The sequence below is a fragment of the Geotrypetes seraphini genome, chromosome 9 (genome assembly GCF_902459505.1).
Source record: "Geotrypetes seraphini chromosome 9, aGeoSer1.1, whole genome shotgun sequence".
NCBI classification, from domain to species: Eukaryota; Metazoa; Chordata; class Amphibia; order Gymnophiona; family Dermophiidae; genus Geotrypetes; species Geotrypetes seraphini.
In genome coordinates, this window is record NC_047092.1 from 29,976,422 (window position 1) to 29,999,205 (window position 22,784).

Consider the following 22,784-nt stretch of genomic DNA (forward strand, 5'->3'; position numbering starts at 1 on the left):
TATGTGCATACGCTGAAGGAAAGTGGAGAGAGAGTGGGCTGAGGACGCTGAAGGGAAATGGGGAAGAGAGAGTGGGGAGAAGACGCTGATTTATAAATTGACAATTGTACAGAATATTATTTCTTTTTATACTTTAATATAATAAGTTCAATATAAAAAAATTCAAGGCTTGTGTGGATGGAATCAGGTGGTTTGCGGGGATGGGGACCAAGCTTAAGGGGATTAGTCCAAAAAAATGGTATTTTCTTATTTCTCATTATTTGTTTTATTTTTATTTGTTAATTTGTAAATTAACAAATTATGTATCAGTTTTTTCAAATTTACATCTGCTGTCTTTATATTTTGCACAGTATTAGAAGACATGTGTTACTGTTTCTGTGGTGTTGTGGTGATGCATTGTATGCAGGGTCTGGTTTCTTGGCGGTTCAGTTTAACTTTTGTCTACATATTTCTATTTTTAGTTTGTGATTATTCCATATTGGGCAAGGGTGTATCTGTCTGTGTGTATGAAAGGGACATGGCTTTCTGATAGCATCGACTGTACAGGATCAATTGACTGTGCAGGATCTGGCTTGTTTAGTTTTACAATGTATTTGTTGGTGTTCTAGAGCTCACTGCAGTGTTTAAGATGCTGCCTTTTCCTAGGTACACTCTTGTGCAATATGTGGATTGTTACTAAATATCATATTTTTCATATAGATGTGGGGGGTGTCAAAAAATAAGGAGCCCCGGGTGTCACATATGCTAGGTACGCCACTGGTATAGCATCATATTTTCATACAGAACAGCATGTTGTCCTTTAGCCAAAAGGAAACCTGATGTAGATCAGAGTTAAGCTTGGCCACATCCCTAGTGTTAGAAGAAAGGCTATTGGATAATCTGAATATTGTCTGCATAGCAATAAAGGCTGCAGCCCTGAGACTAAAATTAGGGTAATTAGTTTCAAGTTTATTAAAGTTTTGATTTGAACACAATATCAAGTAATTTCAATGCGTATAACAATAATAATTTGGGGGGACAAATAAAAACCATTTAAAACAATAAACGTACAATCTTATTCATAATTATTTAAAAATACATAAGGAATACAAGGATAAATTACATTTGATTAAAAATAAAAAATCCAAAGAGAAAAACATTTAGGGAAGAACAACATCAGGAGGGGTATTAAAAGATTTTTGGTGAAACTTGGTCTAAAAGTAATTGTTTGTTTGTTTTTTTTAATAAAAAAAGGCTTAATCTAAATGAGAATAGAAAAAAATCAAGAAAGATTGTCTGATCTAAGCTTCATATGCATCTTTATATAGATGGCTTTTTAGATTACTTTTAAATTTTTTTAAGGAAGTTTCAGCGCGCAGAAAAGTAGGAAGTTTGTTCCAAAGCTGGGGTCCCAAGATAGAAAAAGTTGTGGTTCTTCTAGTGCCAATTACTTTCAATGATGGAATGGTCAGCAAATATTGATCAACTGATCTAAGAGATATAGCTGGGGAATATGGTATTAAATATTGATATAAGAATATAGGTGTATTGGTTTTCTGAATTTTGAATGTTAACAATGCGATTTTATATATTATTCTGTGTGAAATCGGTAGCCAGTGTGCTTCTTGCAAAAGAGGAGTGACATGAACGTATTTTTTAGAATTAGTAATAATTTTTATTGCTGTGTTTTGTATGATTTGTAATCTTCGTATTTCTTTCTGTGTTATACCTTGGTATAGTGTGTTACAGTAATCCAGCCTAGAGATTATCAAAGAATGCATTAAGACATTAAGGGCTTTAGGTTCTAAAACTTTGGCTAAAGATCTAATAAGACGTAATTTATAAAAACAATTTTTAACTACAGAACTGATCTGATCATGGTAGGATAGCTCGCGGTCCAATAGTATTCCTAATATTTTAGTCGTCGTTACTTGTTGTAGTGGAAAGTTGTCCAAAAAAATTTGTGCTGCAAATGAGATGTCTTTTTTCCATGGCAAAGAACATTATTGAAGATTTAGATGGATTCAGGGCTAGCATATTGTCTTTTAACCATTGACTAATTTGTTTTAACTTATTATTTATGTTCGTTATCTCATTAGGATCCGCAGTATTTACTGGATGTAAAAGCTGGATATCATCAGCGTAAGCATAAACAGAAAATCCTATAGATTGGTTTAATGTGAGAAGTGGAGCAAGGAAGATATTGAATAAGAGAGGAGACAGGCTTGAACCTTGAGGGATACCATATGAATTTATATAATTACTTTATGATGTATCATTGAAAATAACTTTAGATGACCTGTCCTGAAAATATGACTTAAACCAATTTAAGACTTGGTCCGAAATACCAATTGCAGATAGTCTATTAAGGAGTAGATGGTGATCGATGGTATCAAATGCTGCCGATAGGTCAAGGGAAATCAAAAGGACCAATTTATGATGATCTAAATAATATTAAATGTTGGTTGTAAGACCTATCATTGAATATTCTGTTGAATAGTTGGCTCTAAAGCCTGTCTGGTTGGGATGTAGTGTGTGAGTTTTTTCAATGAAATTGCTTATATGGTTGAAAACAACTTTTTCTATTAACTTAGTGAGAAATTGAGTGAGAGACTGCACCTTTGATTTTGATACTTTGTAGCAATTGTTTGAGGACCTCTAAAGAAGGTATTTGAAAAGTGGTACATTTGGTAATGGGTAAAGTTGGAGTTGGTTCCAAATCTACATTATAGTTATTTTTTGGGTAAATGCTATCTCTAATTTTATGAATTTTGTTTACAAAGTAATTTGCTAGGGTTTGTGCTTTTGGTTTGTCTACTAATTCTGGGTTTTCTATTCTTTTTGGAACTGTAAGATTTTTAAAAATAGCGAAAAGGGCAGAAGAGTTTTTAGCGTTTTCAATCTTTTTAGAGTAGAAGGATGTTTTTGCTAAATTTATTTTGGTTTTATAATATGATAATTGATCTTTATATCTTTTCAAATTCTCTTGTGATTTGTTTCTTCTCCATTTCCATTCTAATGCCCTAAGTTGTTTTTTAATTAGATTAAGTTCTTCTGTGTACCAAGGGTTTCTTCTTTTCTTATGACTAATAGTTTTTGTACATAATTGGGCTAATTTTTCCATTAAGTCTTCCGTAGCTGTGGACCAAGCTTTAATTTGTTCACTGATTGGTAAAAGACAAAAGTTTTCTATTTTAGGGGTTGCAATGGAAATATTAAACAATGTGGGGGCAAGAGTGGATAATCTGTGTAGATTCAACAAGCTGCTACTTATCAGAATCATGAATTAAGAGTAAAAAGTTCCAACGAGACAAGGAGACGATGAGGTCATTTCTCATTCTTTAAGCATTCTGTTACGTATGACTGATTTGTACCTGCTTGTTAGCTACTTTGTAACTCTGCCATGATGCCTGTGAAAGGCTCTGCTTTGTAAATGAATAGTGTAAATAACCCCTTGTCCCTGTTGGCCTGTTTCTTCAAATGTTAGAGAAATCTTGAATGTATATTTCTGAGCATCCTATTCATGTAATAACATCTCAGGAATTTTCACCTTTTTATCCCACAAGATAAAGCTTAGCATTTCCACTAATGCTTTCTTTTTGTTCTTCTGAAGGTTTATAGATTTTTAACATTGGTTAACAATAACATAAATAAGATGGAGTCAGTCCAAAGGGCTGCTACAAAATTGGTTAGTGGTCTTTGTTATAAAGCGTATAGGGACAGATTTGAGACCTAAATATATATATATATTGTGGAAGAAAAGCAGGAGAAAGGGGATATGATAGGCATTTAAATATCTCCATGGCATTAATGTACAGTAGGTGAGCCTTTTTCAAATGAAGGAAAACTCTTAAATGAGAGGGCATAGGATGACGCTGTTGATCACCTCCTACTCCTTGATACGCTGTCCTCACTTAGATTTCAGGGCTCTGTTTTTTCTTGGTTTTCTTATCTCTCCCGTATGTTCTGGTGGATCCTCCTCCATTTCTATCCCATTATAGGTCAACGTACCTCAGAGCTCTGTCTGAGATGGTCCATTTGGCCTTTATCTGCCATCATGTTTCTATGTCTTGGGACCTCCTCTTTTTTCCATCTGTATTCATTCCCTTGGTGGTCCGATCTCCTCCCGTGGTTTTCAGTATCACCTTTATGCTGATGACTCCCAGATCTGTCTGTCAACTCCCGAAATTTCCAAGTCTCAGTCTACCTGTCTGACATTGCTGCCTAGATGTCTCACCTCCATTTAAAACTGAACGTGGCCAGACTGAGCTTCTTCTCTTTCCACCTAAACCCACCTCTCCTCTTCCCCCCATTCTCTGTTTATGTGGATAATATTCTCATCCTACCTGTCTCATCAGCTCACAACCTTGGGTTCATCTTTGACTCCTCTCTTTCTCTGCACAAATCCAACAGACCCCTAAAGTCTGTTTTTTTTTCTTCTTCTTCTTCTATAATATCAGCAAAATCCAACCTTTCCTTTCTGAGCACACTACCAGAACCCTTATCCACACCCTTATCACCTCTCACCTAGATTACTGCAACTTGCTTCTCACAGGTCTTCCACTAAACCACAGGTGTCAAAGTCGGTCCTCGAGGGCCAGAATCCAGTCGGGTTTTCAGGATTTCCCCAATGAATCTGCATGAGATCTATTTGCATGCACTGCTTTCAATGCATATTCATTGGGGAAATCCAGAAAACCCGACTGGATTCCGGCCCTCGAGGAGGGACTTTGACACCCCTGCACTAAACCATCTCTTTTCTTCAATCCGTTCAAAATTTTGCTGCAACACTTACTGTATATTCTGTCAGTGTCACTATGCTCACATTACCCCTCTCCTCTAGTCATTCAGTTGGCTCCCTATCCATTTCAACATACAGTTCAAGCTCCTCTTATTGACTTACAAGTGCATTCACTCTGCAGCTCCTCTGTATCTCTCCCTATACTCTTCCCTGGGAGCTCCATTCATCAGGTAAGTGTTTCTTATCTATACCCTTCTCTACTGCCAACTTCAGGCTCCATCCCTTCTGGCTTGCTGCACCTTGTGCCTGGAACAGACTATCTGAGTCAGTACGTCCAGCTCTGTCTCTAGTAGTGTTCAAATCTAGGCCAAAAGACCATTTTTCAAGGCTGCTTTTAACGTCTAACTCTTACCAACTTAATGGCTGATTCCTCTGTGACAAATTCCCTAACCCTTATTTGTTCCATTTGTCTGTTTTGATTAGATTGTAAGCTCTATCAAGCAGGGATTGTCTCTTACCTGTTTAATGTACAATGCTGCACACATCTGGCAGCACTATAGAAATTATTAATAGTTGTGAGAGATGATAGGCTCAGGAGTAATCTAAGGAAATACTTTTTTAGAGAAAGGGTGGTAGATGCATGGAATAGTCTCCCTGTAGAGGTGGTGGAGACAACAACTGTGTCTAAATTCAAGAGTGTATGGTACGGGCACGTAGGATCTCATAGGGAGAGAAGGAAATAGTGGATGGGCAGACTGGATGGTCAATTTGGCCTTTATCTGCTATCGTGTTTCTATGTTTCTAGTTCTTGTCTGTTTAATCACAAGTGAGTCGAGGGATAACCAGAAGTTTCTTTGTCAAAGAAATATTTGTGGCATGGGTTTCCTTAGCCTATTGACTAGAGCAGGGGTGCCCAATAGGTTGATCGCGATCGACCGGTAGATCGCCAAGGCAAAGTGAGTCGATCGCGGAGCCCATCGCTGGCTCTGTGATAGACTCACTTTGCCTTGGTGATCTACCGGGCCGATCAGCCTTCCTCTCCCCGACGTCAATTCTGCCATCGGAGAGAAAGTTCAGGCCAGCCAATCGCTGCCTGGCTGGGCCGGAACTTCCTCTCCGACGGCAGAATTGACGTCGGGGAGAGGAATGTTGATCGGCCCGATGCAGGGAAGCAGGGAGAGCTTGGGGCGGTGGCGGCTTTGGGGGCCTGTTCCCCGATGGCAGTGGCAGTGCTTGGGGAGGGCAGGGAGAAAGAAAGGGGGCAGGCAGGGAGACAGAAGGAAAGAAGGGAAACAGAAAAAAAGAAAGGGGGCATAAAGAGAGAAAAAAGAAAGGGAGGCAGGGAGAAAGAAAGGGCAGGGATAGAGGAAGAAAAAGTTGGGGGAGGGAATGAGGTCTTGAGGAGAGAAAGCATGCAGGCTGAAAGAAGGGAAGAAAGATTGGATGCACTGTCAGAAGAAGAAAGTGCAACCAGAGACTCATGAAATCACCAGACAGCAAAGGTAGGAAAAATGATTTTATTTTAAATTTAATGATCAAAATGTGTCTGAATTTTATATCTGCTGTCTATATTTTGCACTATGGCCCCCTTTTACTAAACCACAATAGCGGTTTTTAGCACAGGAAGTGAGAGCAGCGCTGGGCATTCAGCGCAGCTCTCTGCGCTAAAAACTGCTATTGTGGTTTAGTTAAAAAGGGAGGGGGGTGTAGTTGTCTATTTTTGTATGGTTGTTACTTAGGTGACAGTGCATAGAGTCATCTGCCTTGACCTCTTTGAAAAAACCCCGGAATAGGAATGATAATTGACATTTTCTCTGTGTACAGTGCGCTTTGTGTTTTTTTTTGTTTTTTTTTTGTTTTGTTTTTTGTTGGTAGATCATTTTGATTTGGTCATTTTAAAAGTAGCTCGCAAGCCCAAAAAGTGTAGGCACCCCTGGACTAGAGTAGGCTATTGCTCCTGCTGTTGTACTGTTTTAGTTATCTAGTAACCTGTTCAGTCATACCTTAAAGTTCAAAATTCTGGTGCAAGATAAAAATATAGAATTGCACCATTCTGTATTTCTGACCTGAAAAAGAAGGTGTTTCATTCAAAAGCTAATTAAAAAAATGTGGTGTTAATCCAACAAAAAATTTCTATTTAATACCATTCTAGTTAAATGATAACACATTCTATATTTTAATACTACTGGTAACCATCCCTCGGGTTCTATAAACATGCACATCCAACTATACTTAGTGCAGAAAATTGCATGCCCAAAGCACATAATAAAGTCAGTTGCATGCATAAATTAATTTAATAGCAAACTGATAATTGGTGTTAATGAGGAAAAAAAAGGCTAAAATGGTCTTAATTGGCATCTGTTATCAGTTATGCATACAACTGCCCTTAGACTGCATTCTACAGCAGTGATTCCCAACCCTGTCCTGGAGGGACCACCAGCCAGTCGGGTTTTCAGAATAACCCTAATGAACATGCATGAGAGAGAGTTGCATATAATGGAGGTGACAGACATGTAAATCTGCTCCATGCATATTCATTAGGGCTATCCTGAAAACCTGACTGGCTGGTGGTCCTCCAGGACAGGGTTGGGAATCCCTGTTCTACAGTAGAGCATTCATGCACAAATCCTGTTGAAACACCAACTGGGAGGGGGGAGGGGGTTAGGGGCGTGCCTATCAGTTACTTGCATTTATGCATTTGCGAGGGGCCCCTGAAAAGTTCTCAGCCCAACCAAGAAGAGAATGATGTGGAACCATAAAACTTAGAAGTTATTCCACACTTTTCTTGACACTTGTTGTTTCATTTCACATCAGTGAAACGAAGTGTCCAGAAAAATGTAGAATAATGTAATAACTTGTAAGTTTCATGGCGGTACATCATTCTCTCCTTGACTGGGCTGAGAACTTTTCAGCAGCCCCTCGTATTGTGATGTCATAATGCCTCATTCCACCATTGCCGAAGTGCCAATCCCATTGGTGATGTCACAATGGCATGGTTTCCCTATACTTGTGTCCATGTGCTAGATGCATTTGCCTCATTGAAATGAAAAGTGTCAAGAAGTGGGAGAGTGTGGCGCATTGGTTTAAAGCTACAGCCCCAGCACCCTGCGGTCGTGGGTTCAAACCCACACTGCTCCTTGTGACCCTGGGAAGTCACTTAATCCTACCATTGCCCCAGGTGCATTAGATAGATTGTGAGCCCGCCAGGACAGACAGGGAAAAATGTTTTGAGTACCTAAATGTAAACCGATCTGAGCTCCACTGGGAGGAGGGTATAGAAAATTGAATAAATAAATAAGAAAAGTATGGAATAACGTGTAAGTCTCATGGCTCCACATCATTCTCTTCTTGGTTGGGCTGAGAACTTTTCAGCGGCCCCTTGTAACTGCCTGCAGTTCGGCACAAGCACCTACACCAGCTTTTGACATGGCATAACTGCTCGTGCGTAAAGGTAGGCGCATATATACTGGCTTACGCTAGCATTCTGTAATGGCAATTGTATGCATAATTGTCGTTATAGAATCTGTGCATTGCATGTTGTATTCCAGCTCCTAAATTTAGGCTCACTGTCTTGACTCTACCCTATATTCTATGACATTGGAGCCAACTTTTCAAAATGATTGGAGGTGCTAAACTCAATGGAAATTACCCCTCCTTAGACACAGCCAAAAGGTTTACTCAATATTGGGGGTGCTCAAGCACCCATAGAGCTGACTCCTATGTTATTTAATATTTCTGGATGAAACAATTTATATATATATATATATATATTTTTTTTTTTTCTTCTCAAGAGATCTTGAGCCAAGCAACTCCCGCTAAAAAGTTGGAAGACATTCTTCATTTAGCTGAACTCTGCATGGAAGTATTGCAGCAGAATGAAGAGCACCATTCAGAGGTAAGAACTATTAGGCTAATGGGTCACTTGTCATTCCCAAGCCAGATTCTCCATGATGTGCAGTCGGGGAGCATTCTTGCCTGAGTTTTTGGATGTGTTTGAAGTGGCCCAAATTCACAGCGAAACGAACTTTCGGGGGACAGATATTCAAAGGCACTTGTACGTTTAGTTGGTAATTCTGTAAAGTCTTTGCATACAGTTAACATGTCGATTGCACACGTAACTCATTAGAATAATGTCATAGACCCATATATATATATGTGCACATACATGCTTATAGGCTGAAAATCCACCTAAGCTCTATTCTGTAAATGTGCATATATCTAACATAGCATGTATTTTCAGATAGAAACATAGAAAAAAATGACGGCAGAAAAGGGCCATAGCCCATCTAGTCTGCCCACACTAAAGATCCCCTTCCCTAAATTTATTCTCCCAGATATCCTATATCTCATCAAGTCTGCCTATTCTGATGACTCTCCCCCCACTATTACCCTCTTAGAGATCCCACATGCGCATCCCATTTATTCGTAAAATCTGGCACGCTGCTGGCCTTGACCACCTGCACAGGAAGTCTATTCCAATGATCAACCACTCTTTCGGTGAAGAAATACTTCCTGAAATCGCCATGAAATTTCCCGCCCCCGATTCTTAGCGGATGCCTCCTTGTGGCCGAGGGTCCTTTAAGAAAGAAAATATCATCTTCCTCCTCGATACGACCGGTGATATACTTAAATGTCTCAATCATGTCTCCCCTCTCCCTACGTTCCTCGAGAACGCCATTTATTCAGCCTCTCTTCGTATGAGAGATCCTTGAGCCCTGGGTGTAGGGACATCCCGATCCAGAATCGTACCCGGTGTGACATGTCCCAACCCTGGTCACCAGAGGGGAGATTACGGATGGGAAGCTATTTTTTTTGCACCCCGTCTCCCTTGTGCCCTGTCCAGCTGCACTGCGTAAGAGGAGTGCAAGTGGAACATAGGCAGAGTCTCACACTTGTGTAACTACTATAAATTACACACGTATCGTTGCAATTAAGTGCCCGCACCCCACCCTATGGCTGGTATATGTGCTCGTGCTTAATTTATAGGTGTGTATTTACTCGGTAATGCTAGCATTCTACAAAGGAAGTAGGCACATATGTTCCTTTATCGAATAGGCTCCTGCCAGGGCCCCCTGGGCACCTGTTTGTAAATGACTCAGTTATAGAATTACCTCTCTTGGTGATGGCCACTGAATCTTCAGGGTTCATAGACAACGGCGCAAAAGACAAAAGTGTGCGCCGACAATTGAGCGCAACCCGCGCCACTCTAAATTACAGTTTTTAGGTGCTCCGACGGGGGGTTTTGTTGGGGAACCCCCCCAGTTTACTTAATAGACATTGCGCCGGCGTTATGGGGGGGTTGGGGGGTTGTAACCCTCCACATTTTACTGTAAACTGAACTTTTTCCCTAAAAACAGGGAAAAAGTGAAGTTTTCAGTAAAATGTGGGGGTTACAACCCTCCCCCACAACGCCCCCACAACGCCGCGCAATGTCTATTAATTAAGTGGGGGGTTCCCCCCCCAGGCCCCCCCCCCGTCGGAGCACTAAAAACAGTAATTTAGAGCGGTGCGGCGGCGCATGCTGCGTTCAATTGTCTGGGCGCGCCTTTGTCCCGGCGCGCTTTTGACCTGACACCAATCTTCAGCAGCACTAATCAGAACCTTCTGCTGTGTATCATTATAATACCAGATTGGAGCGAAAGCATTCTCTCTCGCTTTATGGAAAGCAGTGATAGTCATACATTATCTGTATAGCTAATGAGCGTAAGTTAGAAAAGAACTGACAGTATTCTAAAAGCTTGGCATGTAACGGCTTGGCATGCCCTCTCCCCCCCCCCCCGTCTACACCCATCTCACAATTATTCTACATTGTTAGCGTTTTAAGTTCTTTATTGCATATCATCTAAGTAGTTGCATGTGTGACTTCCAAATTAGGTCCAGTTTGCGTCGATTATTGGTTGCTGGTGTCGGTTCCCACTTATTAAGTTGCACGCGCCGCGGTGATATTCTGTAACCGTGTGCGTGCAATTTTGAATGCCAAGTGCAAAAATGTGCTGGCGAGGAGGTTATAGAGCCAAGGGACTGAATATTGCTGCTCTCTATAGAGCTCAAACACTATAGGGGGCGGTTTCTATAACTTGATGCCTCAAATTTGCGGTAGGCGTTCTGATGCCATGTGCTCAGCACCAATTCTGTAAATGGCGTCGGTATGCCAAGAGGCCATTTTTGAACAGTAGCATGAGCACTGTTGCTATTTTATTTTGTCAAAGAAATTGCAACTCTTCTTCTCCATTATTTTCAGTTTATAAACCTCCCCGATTGTCTACATAAGGGAGATACTACTGCTGCTGTTATTAATTATTTCTAGAGCGCTACCAGACACACGCAGCGCCGCACAGAGTCACAAAGAAGAAGGAAACAGTCCCTGCTCAGAAGAGCTTACAATCTAAACGGCCATGACAGACAAACAGGATGTCATGGATACCGTTAAGGGGAAAGGTTAATCAGCTGGCTGGGTTGGAAGGCAGAGGAGTAGGGTTAAGGATTGAAGGTAGAGAAAGAAATGAATAAACAATAACCCCAAACTTGTGCACCTACACAACTAGGTGTTCTATTGAATATAAGTTGGAGAAATACCCTTTCCATACTCCACCAAAATGTACACCCCTTGTACTTGTGGACTAAGGCACTTACCCTCTGTTTTACTAAGGTGTGCTAAGCGGTTTAGCACGAGCTAAATCTACGCGCGAGCTAACCGCTAATGCATCTATAGACTAACATGCACGCGTTAGCGTTTAGTGCATGGTTAGCGTGTGCTAAAAAGCATAGTGCACCTTTGTAAAAGGAGCTCTAAGTCTAGTGGAATAATACAGGTAGGAGCCTATTATGCCACTTAGGCTGTCTTTTACTAAGCTGTGGTAAAGGTTTCTACCATGGCCCTGGGCGCTAAATGCTCTGATGCTTATAGAAATTCTATGAGCGACATAGCAGCGTCGGAGCATTTAGCTCTGGGCAACAGTATAAGCCTCTACCCAGTGGAGTAGTGAGAGTAGGGGGGCACCTGGGACGGTGGCACCCCCGTGCCCTCCTCTCTACCTCCCATGCCACACTTGCACCCTCTCTTTCCCCCGTACCGCTTTACATTTTCACCAGCACAAGCAGCTTCTCTAGCCTGCTGCCCACGTCGGCCTGGGATCCTCTCTGAAATCACTTCCTGGTTGCGGGGCCAGGAAGTGACATCAGAGGGAAATCCAATGCTGACACGAGCAGCAGACCGAAGAAGTTGCCCGCGCTGGCAATAATTTAAAGAGGTACTGGGGGGGATGGAAGGTGCTGGTGCTCCTACCAAGATGGCACCTGGGGTGGTGTCCCCCCCTCACTATGCCACTGCCTCTGCCATGGCTTAGTAAAAAGGGGAGTTAATGTGCATAAGGCACATGTAATTCCTGGTGCCTTGTTATGGAATTACCTTGCCCATATAGACAGATGTGTTTTCAGTTTATAGCTATGCTAAATATATGTGCATGGCTTAAAAATTCAAGTTAAAACCCTTTGGCTTTAAGAGTTGACCTATCAGTAGCCTATAAGAATATGTTTATAAAATGGCAACTGGTTGCCCTTGAATGGTTTCTGGTTGAAAATGAAACTTAAATGGTACGAATCAAAAACGTTGAGAGATACCTGTTTGTGACTGGAGTGATGAAATAGCATGGAAAAGCTCTGTAACCTAGTATAATTGAACAAACCCTTGTATCTTTCTAGCCAGCTGTTTCCCCTCTTGTTTTCAGGTAGAAGTTCACACTGAGCAACCCCACTGCATTGCAAATTGACCCAATTTTGTGAATATTCAACAGAAATTATTGGGCTAAATTTGCTCCGTCAAACTTTGTGCGAGTAGATTTAGGCCAAGCATTAGTGGAACAGAGCTGTCGGACACAAATCTCTCTCCAATTTAAAAAACCTGCACCGATGAGGCTCCAATGTTGCCCCTGTCTTACCCAGCTCTATTTGTGTAAGAGTGATTGCAGCTGTACAGATTTAGCCTGGGAAATGGAGAAAAGCTGGGTAATCTCTTTAACATTCTCTTAATACATACTGTATTTGTTTTCACATTGAATAAAAAGCAACAGACCTTTAATTACAGTTTGCATTTGAGATAATATTTGTTCTTTTACACCTCTACTAATTTTTTTATTTTTATAAATTATTAATTTTCAATTCGAGATCAGTGCATTAAATAGACACATGCAATTAACGTCATAGACAGCACTTGCAATCGATCAATGAATAAAACAAAATATATTACTCCCCCTCCCCACCCCCACCCTCCCTGGATGTGCAAATCAAATAGGAAATAAAGGCATAATCCAACTAATCAGAGTTCACAAAACTCGTCAATGAACCCCATGTTAATTTAAATAGTTTATTATGACACGATATTTCTGAATTCAGTTTTTCATATTTGATATTTTTAAGAAATATCTAGACTAGGGGCTCCTTTTACTAAGCTGCAGTAAGTGCCAGTGCATGATTACCACAATTTAAAAGGGCTTTCTAGGCGGTCGAGCTGAGGCATCCAGCGGTAAAAGCCCAATGTATGCAGACAAGCGGCACAGTAAAAAATGTTTCTTTATTTTTCTTGGGGGGGAGGGGACCTGTGTGGGATTGGAGAGTGGGTATAACAATACAACTCAGCCACACCACCACACGCGCTAACTGATTCGTGTGGGATTAGAATGTGAGCCATACCGCCTATAAAATTAGTGGCTCGCGTCAGTTTTTTTTTTTTGCTAAGGAATACAAGGGCCTGTGGAAGAGTTCCTTTTCCTGATGCAGCGTTAAGTCGCGAAATGAGAGGCCCTTGTTGAGGGATTAGAAGTCTCTGCCTGCTATTTACAAGTGAGGGATAATAATAATAATAATAATTTTATTCTTATATACTGCCATACCCAGCGAGTTCTAGGCGGTTTACATTAATTAGATTAGGATCCGCATAGACATGTAGATTTACAACAAATTTATCGGATTTACAATAAATTTAGCCAAACTTGGCAGATGAAGAAGGAAGATTTACAACAAATTTAGCCAAACTTGGCAGATGAAGAGAGAAGATTTACAACAAATTTATCAAATTTACAACAAATTTAGCCAAACTTGGCAGATGAAGAAGGAAGAGGGTAGAAGAAGCAGGGGGAGATAGGAGCTATCAAGAAGGAGGAGATGAGCCGAAGCTCAACTCTGCATAGGGGTCCTTATACTAAGGCGCGCTAACGATGGACGTGGTAGTATTTGGCGCGCCTTAGTAAAAGGGCCCCTATATTTGGTGCCATTTGGGATTATAAGCATGAGGACTGGAGCCTTCAGACATGGAGCTTGCAAGCTAAAGCTCCCTTAGCTATCATGACCAAATTAGTTCATTGGTAAGAACTTGTTTTTACAGGTTAAGATTGATTAGATCAATGTTTTTCAACCTTTTTACACCTATGGACCGGCAGAAATAAAAGAATTATTCTGTGGACCGGCATCGGTCCGTGGACCGGCGGTTGAAGAACACTGGGCTAAGTCGTGGGCCAGACCCCGCCCATCTCTACCCAATCTCCACCCCAGACTCCGCCCCCATAATAGTACCAATTGCACCTTGCACATCCCGTGCCTCATCTGGAAGCCTTCCCTCTGACGTTGCAACGTCAAGAGAGAAGGCTTCCGGTTCAGGCGCAGGATGCCCGTAGCAGCCACTGCCCATGGCTTTGTGCACTGAATCAGTTAGGAAGAGGGAGCTGGCTCAAAGATAACGCCGCATCGATCGCACCGTGGATCGGCGGTAGAAGAACACTGTTTTGGGCCTGATGCACGTGCTGGCCCTGTGGACCAGCAGGAAATTTCTATGGACCGGCACTGGTCCATGGACTGGTGGTTGAAGAACACTGGATTAGATCACTTTCTGCATTCCTCGACAAATCGTCACTAAATATCGTAATACATTCTTTAGTCATCTCTAAAATTGACTATTGTAACACGCTATACAAAGGGATTACCTTAGAAGAAACACGTAGACTACAGATTATCCAAAACACCACAATAAAAATTATCATGAATAGAAAAAAATTTGATCATTAACCCCATTGTTAAAGGAAAATCACTGGTTACCGGTAAACTACAGAATCACTTATAAAATTGCCTTACTGACACATAAGATATTAGTAAACAAAGCCCCAGTACTTTTAGAAAGATTTTTAATACCATACACTCCTGTAAGATCTCTTAGATCAGAAGAAAAATCGCTGCTGGTAACTTCCTCACTAAAAATTATTTATTTAAGGAGGGATTCGATCTTTTCTGTTACAGCTCCCCGAATTTGGAACTCTCTTCTTCTCAATATAAGAGAAGAAAAATGACCTACTGAATTTAAAGGCCTACTAAAAAGCTGGCTGTTTAAGGACGCCTTTAACTGACCCTTTTCATAATCACATTATCTCATTCCCTGGAATTTATCTGGACAAGGAACACTGTTAAGTAGAAATTAAGTGGGTACCGTTCCCCATCCTTTTGTTTCCTTACCCTTCCTTTTTATTTATTTTTGAATTGTATTTAATCCATTTTTCCCCCCTCCTCTTCATCAGTGTTTTTACGTCATAATTGTCTTTAATGTCCTGTTTGTTGGAAATTTTTTATTTTTTCTATTTTTAATTTTGTAAATTGCATTGGATTTGGATACTGAGATTATATCAAATACAGTGATACCTTGGATTACGAGCATAATCCGTTCCAGGAGCATGCTCGTAATCCAAAATGCTCGTTTATCAAAGCGAGTTTCCCCATAGGAAATAATGGAAACTCACTTTGATACGTTCCCACCCCCCCACCCCCCGAGGCCAGGGCGCTGCTCCCCCCCCACTCATGATCCGGCACCCCCCATGAGAACAGGCACCCCCCGCCCAACCAACTTTAACTCACATACCCCACCCCCCGTCTGGCACCGGCACGAGAACTGCTCCTCCCCGCTCGCAAAGCCCCCCCCCCCCCCGCTCGAATCGGCACCCCACCGCGAGAACAGGAACCCCCCGCCCGACCAACTTTAACTCACCCCCCATTTGGCACCGGCACGCAGCCCACAGGTGCCGGTGCCGCTTGAAGATCTTCTTCTTCCCAGTCTCTGCCGGCTTTGAGCATGCATCTGCGCATGCTCAAGCCCTTCTAATTCTCCCTCTTGCCGAGATTCTCGAGATTCTTGGCGAGAGGGAGAATTAGAAGGGCTTGAGCATGCGCAGATGCATGCTCAAAGCCGGCAGAGACTGGGAAGAAGATTTTCAAGCTGCACCGGCACTTGTGGGCTGCCTGCCGGTGCCAAAGGGGGGGGGTGAGTTAAAGTTGGTCGGGCAGGGGTTTCCTGTTCTCGCGGGTGGGGGGGGTGCCGATTCGAGCGGAAGGGGGCCCTTTGCGAGCAGGGGGAGCGATGCCGGTTATCAGGGGGTGCTCGCAAATCGAGTCAACACTCGGTTTGCGAGACACGTTTTGCGAGAATGTTTTGCTCGTCTTGCAAAACACTCGCAAACCGAGGTTTGACTGTATTTTTCAAGTTTATTTAACTTAGGCTTTTTTATCACCTGTGTCCGAGCTAATACTGCTGCAGCCAGCAATTAAAAAAAAAAATAAATAAAAAAAGCCTAATGCAGCTTTATAAAAGGGGAGTATGGTTCCCCCCCCCCCTTATTTTTTTGAACTATGAAAATAACATCTTTGGAACTGTTTCTAGCTACCTTCCTAGATTTATTCCTTTGGGGTGTGGTAGGGTTGGGTTTTTGTAGTACAGTCTTGTCTCACAGAGTGGAATTTTTTTTTTTAACTGTGCTATTTTTCCCATTTTAAGGAAGAAGCCAATGCTAAGAATAGGTCTATGTGGATTTAGGGCAGTTTTGGTGCTGCAAGTTGGAGACCGCTATTGAATGTTTGAAGCTTCTATTATTTAATAACTGGCGTTTAATAACTGCTTTGCACACCCCTTGGGAACTTTAGCAAACTGTTTGTATTTCGTTCTTAGTATAGGGTTTGCTTCCCCTGTTTGTGGAAATATTAGTGCATGGCCATGAATTTAGAAATGGAAAATCGGCCATTTTTCGGCTGCCGTAAAAAAAGTAGCCTTAACGCACAGCAAAAAAAACCCACATAAGGAATGCTAAGGCCTCACTTTTTACTGCAGCTTAGGGCTCCTTTTACTAAGCCGCGTTAGGGCTTTAACGCGCGGAATAGCGCACGCTGCATTGCCGGGCGTGCTAGACCTTAACGCCAGCATTGAGCTGGCGTTAGTTCTAGAAGCGTAGCGCGCGGTAATTTCCTGCGTGCGCAAAAAACGCTAGCACCCCTTAGTAAAAGGAGCCCTTAGTTAAAGGACCCCCTAGGTTAGATATACAGGTCTTCTCTTAAAAAAAAAATTGTGAAAGTGAGAACCTTACTTTTCTCAGGATTTTAGAAATTGGTATAGTTAGAAAGGGAAAAAAACCTTTATTTTGTGGATAGTTTCTCACTATCCCCCCTCTTTCACTAAGGCGCGCTAACTGATTTATCGTGCACTAAATGCTAATGCGTCCATAGAATATAATGGGCGCGCTAAATCGGCCAGCGCCCCTTACTAAAAGACCCCATGTGTGTTTCATTTGAAGTCCATCAAAAGAGGTTTTTTCCTTCAAGCACTTGTATAATTATCCAATAGGAAGAGGGTTAAAGGGCTCCTTTTATCAAGGTGCGGTAGGCGATTAATGCGCGTTCAACCGCCTGCCGTGCTAGTCGCTAACGCCTCCATTGACGAGGCATTCACTTTTTGGCTTGCCGCGGGGGTTAGCGCGTGATGTAATGTCCAACGCGCTAACCCCCGTAGCGCACCTTGATAAAAGGAGCCCAAAGTTGTTTCATTTCTACAGTTTTTATAGTTTATTGCAAAACCAGGGCATTTTTGCTTTGAAAAGTTTGAATATGAAGAGAGCGAGTCTACTTCTGCTTTAGATGCATGGAACTTTTTTGTATTTATTTTGCTTCCCAATTGAATTCAAACTACTGCTTGCATCAAGCACTCTTAGATTTGAAACCCATTGGTTATTGATGGTATATTAATAGAAAGCAGCCACACGGATTTTTTTCCTCTGCACTATTTCCATGGTGATTTGATAAGAGACGCATCAAATGGGAGCACATCTAATTTTAATGCTTCTGATCTCTGAAATGTTGAAAGATGCCAGATAGGGTTTTTGAAGAAGTCATAGAATAATTTATATGAAATATTGCACAGGGGCAAAACTGAGGTGTATAATACATATTGTTATAAATATGACACTTCAAAACATCTGCTTTTAGCTCACACAACAGAATCTAGTTTTTTAGCTCGCATCTGTCATGTGTGAACCTGCTACGGATATTTTATTTTAACGTGAAGAAACAGCTGTCTCAATAATGTGAAATGAATTCCCCAGAGGGTTATCTTCTATACCAGGATTATCACTGTAAATAATTATTTATTAATACTTTTTTTTTTTTTAAAGACTGATTTACTCATGCGGGGAAAGATGTGCTAGAGTTCAGAAATTTCTGTTTCTAATTGAAAATAAGGGCCAACTATCATCGCTGCCCTGAAATTACTTTCTTTAATGATTTTGTCTAAATATACTCTTGCTTCTTAAAGGGCTCCTTTTACGAAGGTGCGCTTGGGTTTTTAACGCACGTACCGGATTAGCGCACGCTAGCTGAAAAACTACCGTCTACTCAAGAGGAGGTGGTAGCAGTTAGCGCGCGTGGCATTTCACGCGTTAAGGCCCTAATGCGCCTTCATAAAAGGAGCCCATAGTGCGCTTAAACTCACTTATGGGGCTAATTTCATAAAGCATTTTGGATCCCTTATATATACCCTTAACACGCAAAAACAGGCTGCTGCACATATGCATTAAAGTGTTATGCTACATTTTGCCTGTTTTTATGCTGGGGTCAAATTATAAAAAAAAATATTTTGGGGAGAGGATATGACATGGGCAGAGAATGTCCATTTTGCATTAACCAGTTAGTGCATTATGATTAGCAGGCGCTAACTGGTTAACACAGGAGCAGTTAGCACCTCCTAAATACCGTGTTTCCCCGAAAATAAGACCTAGCATGATTTTCGGGGTAGGTCTTAATATAAGCCCTACTCCAAAAATAAGCCTTAGTCTCTGGATTCGCCAGCAGCAGTGCTTCCCCTCTCCCCCACTCCCCCTGCCTCCGCCCCTGCTGACTCCCATCTCTCCCTCCCATCCAAAACCCGCCGACCCTCCGACTGCGAGACCTACTACCTCCCTCCTCAGAGCAGCGTTGGCAGCACTCGAAACGGACTGCTTCACGGCCTTCTGCCGCCAGGGCATTCCTTCTGCCACATCACTGATGATGTCATCAACAATGCGGCGCTTGGAAGGCCCCGATGGGAGAAGGCCGTGAAGCAGCCTGTTTAGAGTGCTGCTGATGCTGCTCTGTGGAGGGAGGTATGTAGGTCTCGCGGTTGGCAGGGGACAGATGGGAGGGAGAGATGGAAGGATGGGACGGTCAGCAGGGGTTCGGCTGCGCGGTGGGGGGCTGCTTAAGGGTTCTGCTGCAGCTGCGTGGAAGGGAGGGATAGAAGCTGGGCAAGGGTTCTGCTGCACAGGGAGATGGGAGGGAGGGAGGGATAGAAAGATTCTGCAGAGGGAAGGCACAAGGGGATGGGTGAGAGGGGAGGAAAGATGCTGCGCATGGGGGGGAGGGGGGGAGAAAAGAAAGAGGAAGAATTGGGGTGGAGGAGAGGAAGGGAGAGATGATCATTGTACATGAAAAAAATAAGACCTACCCTGAAAATAAGACAGTGTCTTATATTAATTTTGGGCCCCAAAAACGCACAAGGTCTTATTTTCAGGGAAACACAGTAGGAAGGGCTAAGTAAGTATTCTTGCATTAAGATTTTGTAGGTCTTGCTCACTAATGTTGATATTAGGGTATGATCTGCAAAAATAAAAGGGTAAATGCCCTGGGGGGGAACCCCCCCAAAAAAAAAACACTAACTTGCAAATTTTAGCACATTTTAGTAAAAGGACCCCTTTGCTCATAAAGAGCATTTTTTCACACACAGAGAAAATAGCTATTATAACATTGTTTGGGCATGCATGTTCATAAAAAATATAACCATCACTGAAAGGTAACAGCAGATTTTTTTTTTTGCAGTCGGGCCCAGATTCTATAGGAGTCGCCTAAAGTGAGGCGCCTAGATCAACATGCCAAGGCCATCTAAGCATTTAACTTAGGGCCCCTTTTATCAAACTGCACTAGAGGTTTTTAGCATGGGTAAATGCTTCAACGCTCATAGAATTCCTATGAGCGTCAGAGCACTTACCTCACCACCCCACACTAAAAACCTCGAGTGCAGCTTGATAGTAATGATTTGAAAAGCTAAGGAAGTCCCTGATTGGCTCAGATGCCTCAGGCCCCTTCCATGATGCACCGGGGCGAGGACTAAGGCCCAGTGTCGTCGGAAGAAAGGAGGAGCAGGAGGTGTTTTGAGTACCTCTTGCACCCAACGTTTTTACCCTTAAGTGTTTTCTTTTCTCTCTATTAATTGGAGTTCCTATCCCTTCTTTCCCCTTGTTCCTGTTCGTCTTTGTCCTTGAATTGTTCTTTTCCCTTGGTCTGTTTTAGATTAAATTATACTTTTACTGGTATATTATTATGACTTGTTTGTACGCCGCCTAGAAGTCTCCAGTAGGCCGTATAGTAAATTTTAAATAAACTTGATGGGGGTGGGAAGGGGGGCCTCTGGAGGCAGGAGGGAGTGGACATCCCTCCTGCCTTTTTCTTCGTGGGAGGTGGGAGGTCTTGCAGGGCAGGAGGGAATGGGTATCCCTCCTGCTGTATTTTTCGGGGGAGGTGGAGAGTGAGCAGGCACTTTCATGGCAGGAGGGAGTGAGCATCCCTCCTGCCTTTTTCTTCAGGGGAGGGGGCATCCCTCTTGCCATTTTTTTTTTGGGGGGGGGGGATTCGGTGGCTCGGGGTGCTAGTGCAGGGGAGGGAGGCTTTTTTAATGGGACAGATGGTGTGTGTGTAAGTTGCGCAGAATATCTCTTCCTTTTTTTTTTTTTTTTTTAAAGCAGAAGCCGTGACAGGAGGCTGCTTTCACTGTCACTACTGTTAGGGCTCTGCACATGTATCAATCGCTCATTGAGCGATTGAGTCGGTGGATTTGCACGCAAATGATTTGCACCTCCATGGAAATCATTTGCATGCAAACTTATTAGTGAATCAATCGCTGTTGGAAAATCGGCCAACAGCGATTTGAGTTGCTGTTGTTTGTGAATCTAATCCAGGGGTGTCCAACCTGCGGCCCGAGGACCACATGCGGCCCCGTGAAGTATTTTGTGCGGCCCCGGTCGAGGGCGATGCGGTGTTTTCCTCCGCTGCCCCCGGGTGTTTACCGTCTTGCCGGCTCCCTCCTCTCTCTTGCTGCAGCGTTTGCACGTTTGTGCGGCCCCAGAAACATTTTTTTCGGCCAATGTGGCCCAGGGAAGCCAAAAGGTTGGACACCCCTGATCTAGTCCATAGAGTGGAGCAGGATCGAATCTGCAATGTATAACGTGTTACGTAATAAATATATGCAGGGTATGCAAACACATCTATACCTTCTGAGCAGGTGCGGATTTATGTGCTACTCAAGATCATTTGGGGAGCCTGTTTTATAAAGGCACATAGGTGTCTATGCTATTTTTATGAAATTAGCAAAAAAAAAACCCAAAACATGTTTTTCAAATATGTTTAGATACTCTCTTATATGAACCTATCCCCATATTGCCTTCTGACTTCTGTTTGGGTAGAAGACCATCTTAAAACTGACATTTTATTTATTCCTCCATAGCTGAAATAGAATATCTGAACCAAGGGGAAATCGTGCTCAGCAAACACACACACAAAAAAATCTTTCCAGATAAGCTGGCACAAAATAATTTCATCCGTCTTAGATTTTGCTGATATTAAAGAACTGATCACATGGTTTTTCACTTTGATAGAAGAGGAGGAAATAAAACTCTTGTTCTGTAACAAAACTGTGACATGAAATTTGTGTTATAACATCAAAACTTTTTTTTTTTTTTCCTTATTCTGCAACACTTACAAATTTATGGATTTCCCACAGGGAAGAGAGGTATGTTGTTCGCCATAAACAAAGCAGTCTTGCTTTTCCCCATTCGTAGCAGAGACCTGTCACTGTGCCTTCACCGGGTGGCATAAATTATTCTGATCATTTCTGGTTCATTTTGCCACATCTGTTTCTCTTGCTCAAGAAACTAAGAAATGCTTATTGTCTTTATTCAGATCATCATCATCATTTTCTTCCTTTTGTTACATTGAAACGCACTGAAACAAATATTGTTCTGTAAGGTTTGTTTTGCTGTACTACTTTGATTGTTAAAATGCAATTTTGTATCTTGTTAACTTTTTTTATTTGACAGTGCCATTCTTTCAGTTGTAATGGATTGTTCCCGCACGGGTCTGTAGGTATAAATTTTGACGGGGTTAGGGGGAGCTTTGGAAGCAGGGTTACCAATCACAGAAATACAAGGAATAGAGAATGACATAGGAATTAATTTTTTCCCCGTCCCCATGGGAACTCAATTTCCCCATCCTGTTCCCGCAAGTTTTGTCACTGTCCCTGCCCCATTCCTGTAAGCTCTGCCTTAACTGCACTTATTGTTTTAAAGTATTTGAGGTTTGTGCAGATGAGGACGGAGCTTAGGCATTGGTGGAATGAGGCATTATGACATCACAGTCTGAGCTCTAGAATGTTGCTACTTAGGATTTTAAAGTGTTTGAGGCTTGTGCAGATGAGGAGAGAGCTTGCAGGAATGGGGCAGGGACAGGAAAAGAATTCTCCGGAATGGAATGGGAAAATGGGAAAATAAGTTGCTGCAGGGATGGGGAAAAATTTATTCCCGTGTCATTCTCCAACAAGGAAAGGAATCTACGGAGAACAGTGCACTTTGAGGATGTATTTCAATATGATTTTTATGTGTGAATTGGTGGCCTGAAAATGTCTGCAGTGGGGGCAGGAATGGGGTTCTTGGAGTGCATACCTTTACATGCATTTAGATTTCCA

The 22,784-nt window shown here is 42.2% G+C and overlaps 1 protein-coding gene across 10 annotated transcripts in view; it reads left to right on the plus strand.

Moving 5' to 3' along the window:
* CADPS2 (calcium dependent secretion activator 2) overlaps positions 1-22,784 on the plus strand; it is a 575,994-nt gene that overhangs the window by 398,393 nt on the left and 154,817 nt on the right. For all 10 annotated transcript variants that reach the window (XM_033958190.1, XM_033958192.1, XM_033958189.1 and 7 more), the window contains one exon: positions 8,512-8,615. In XM_033958190.1, coding sequence (XP_033814081.1) covers positions 8,512-8,615 — 104 coding nt within the window. The remainder of the gene's footprint in view (positions 1-8,511; positions 8,616-22,784) is intronic.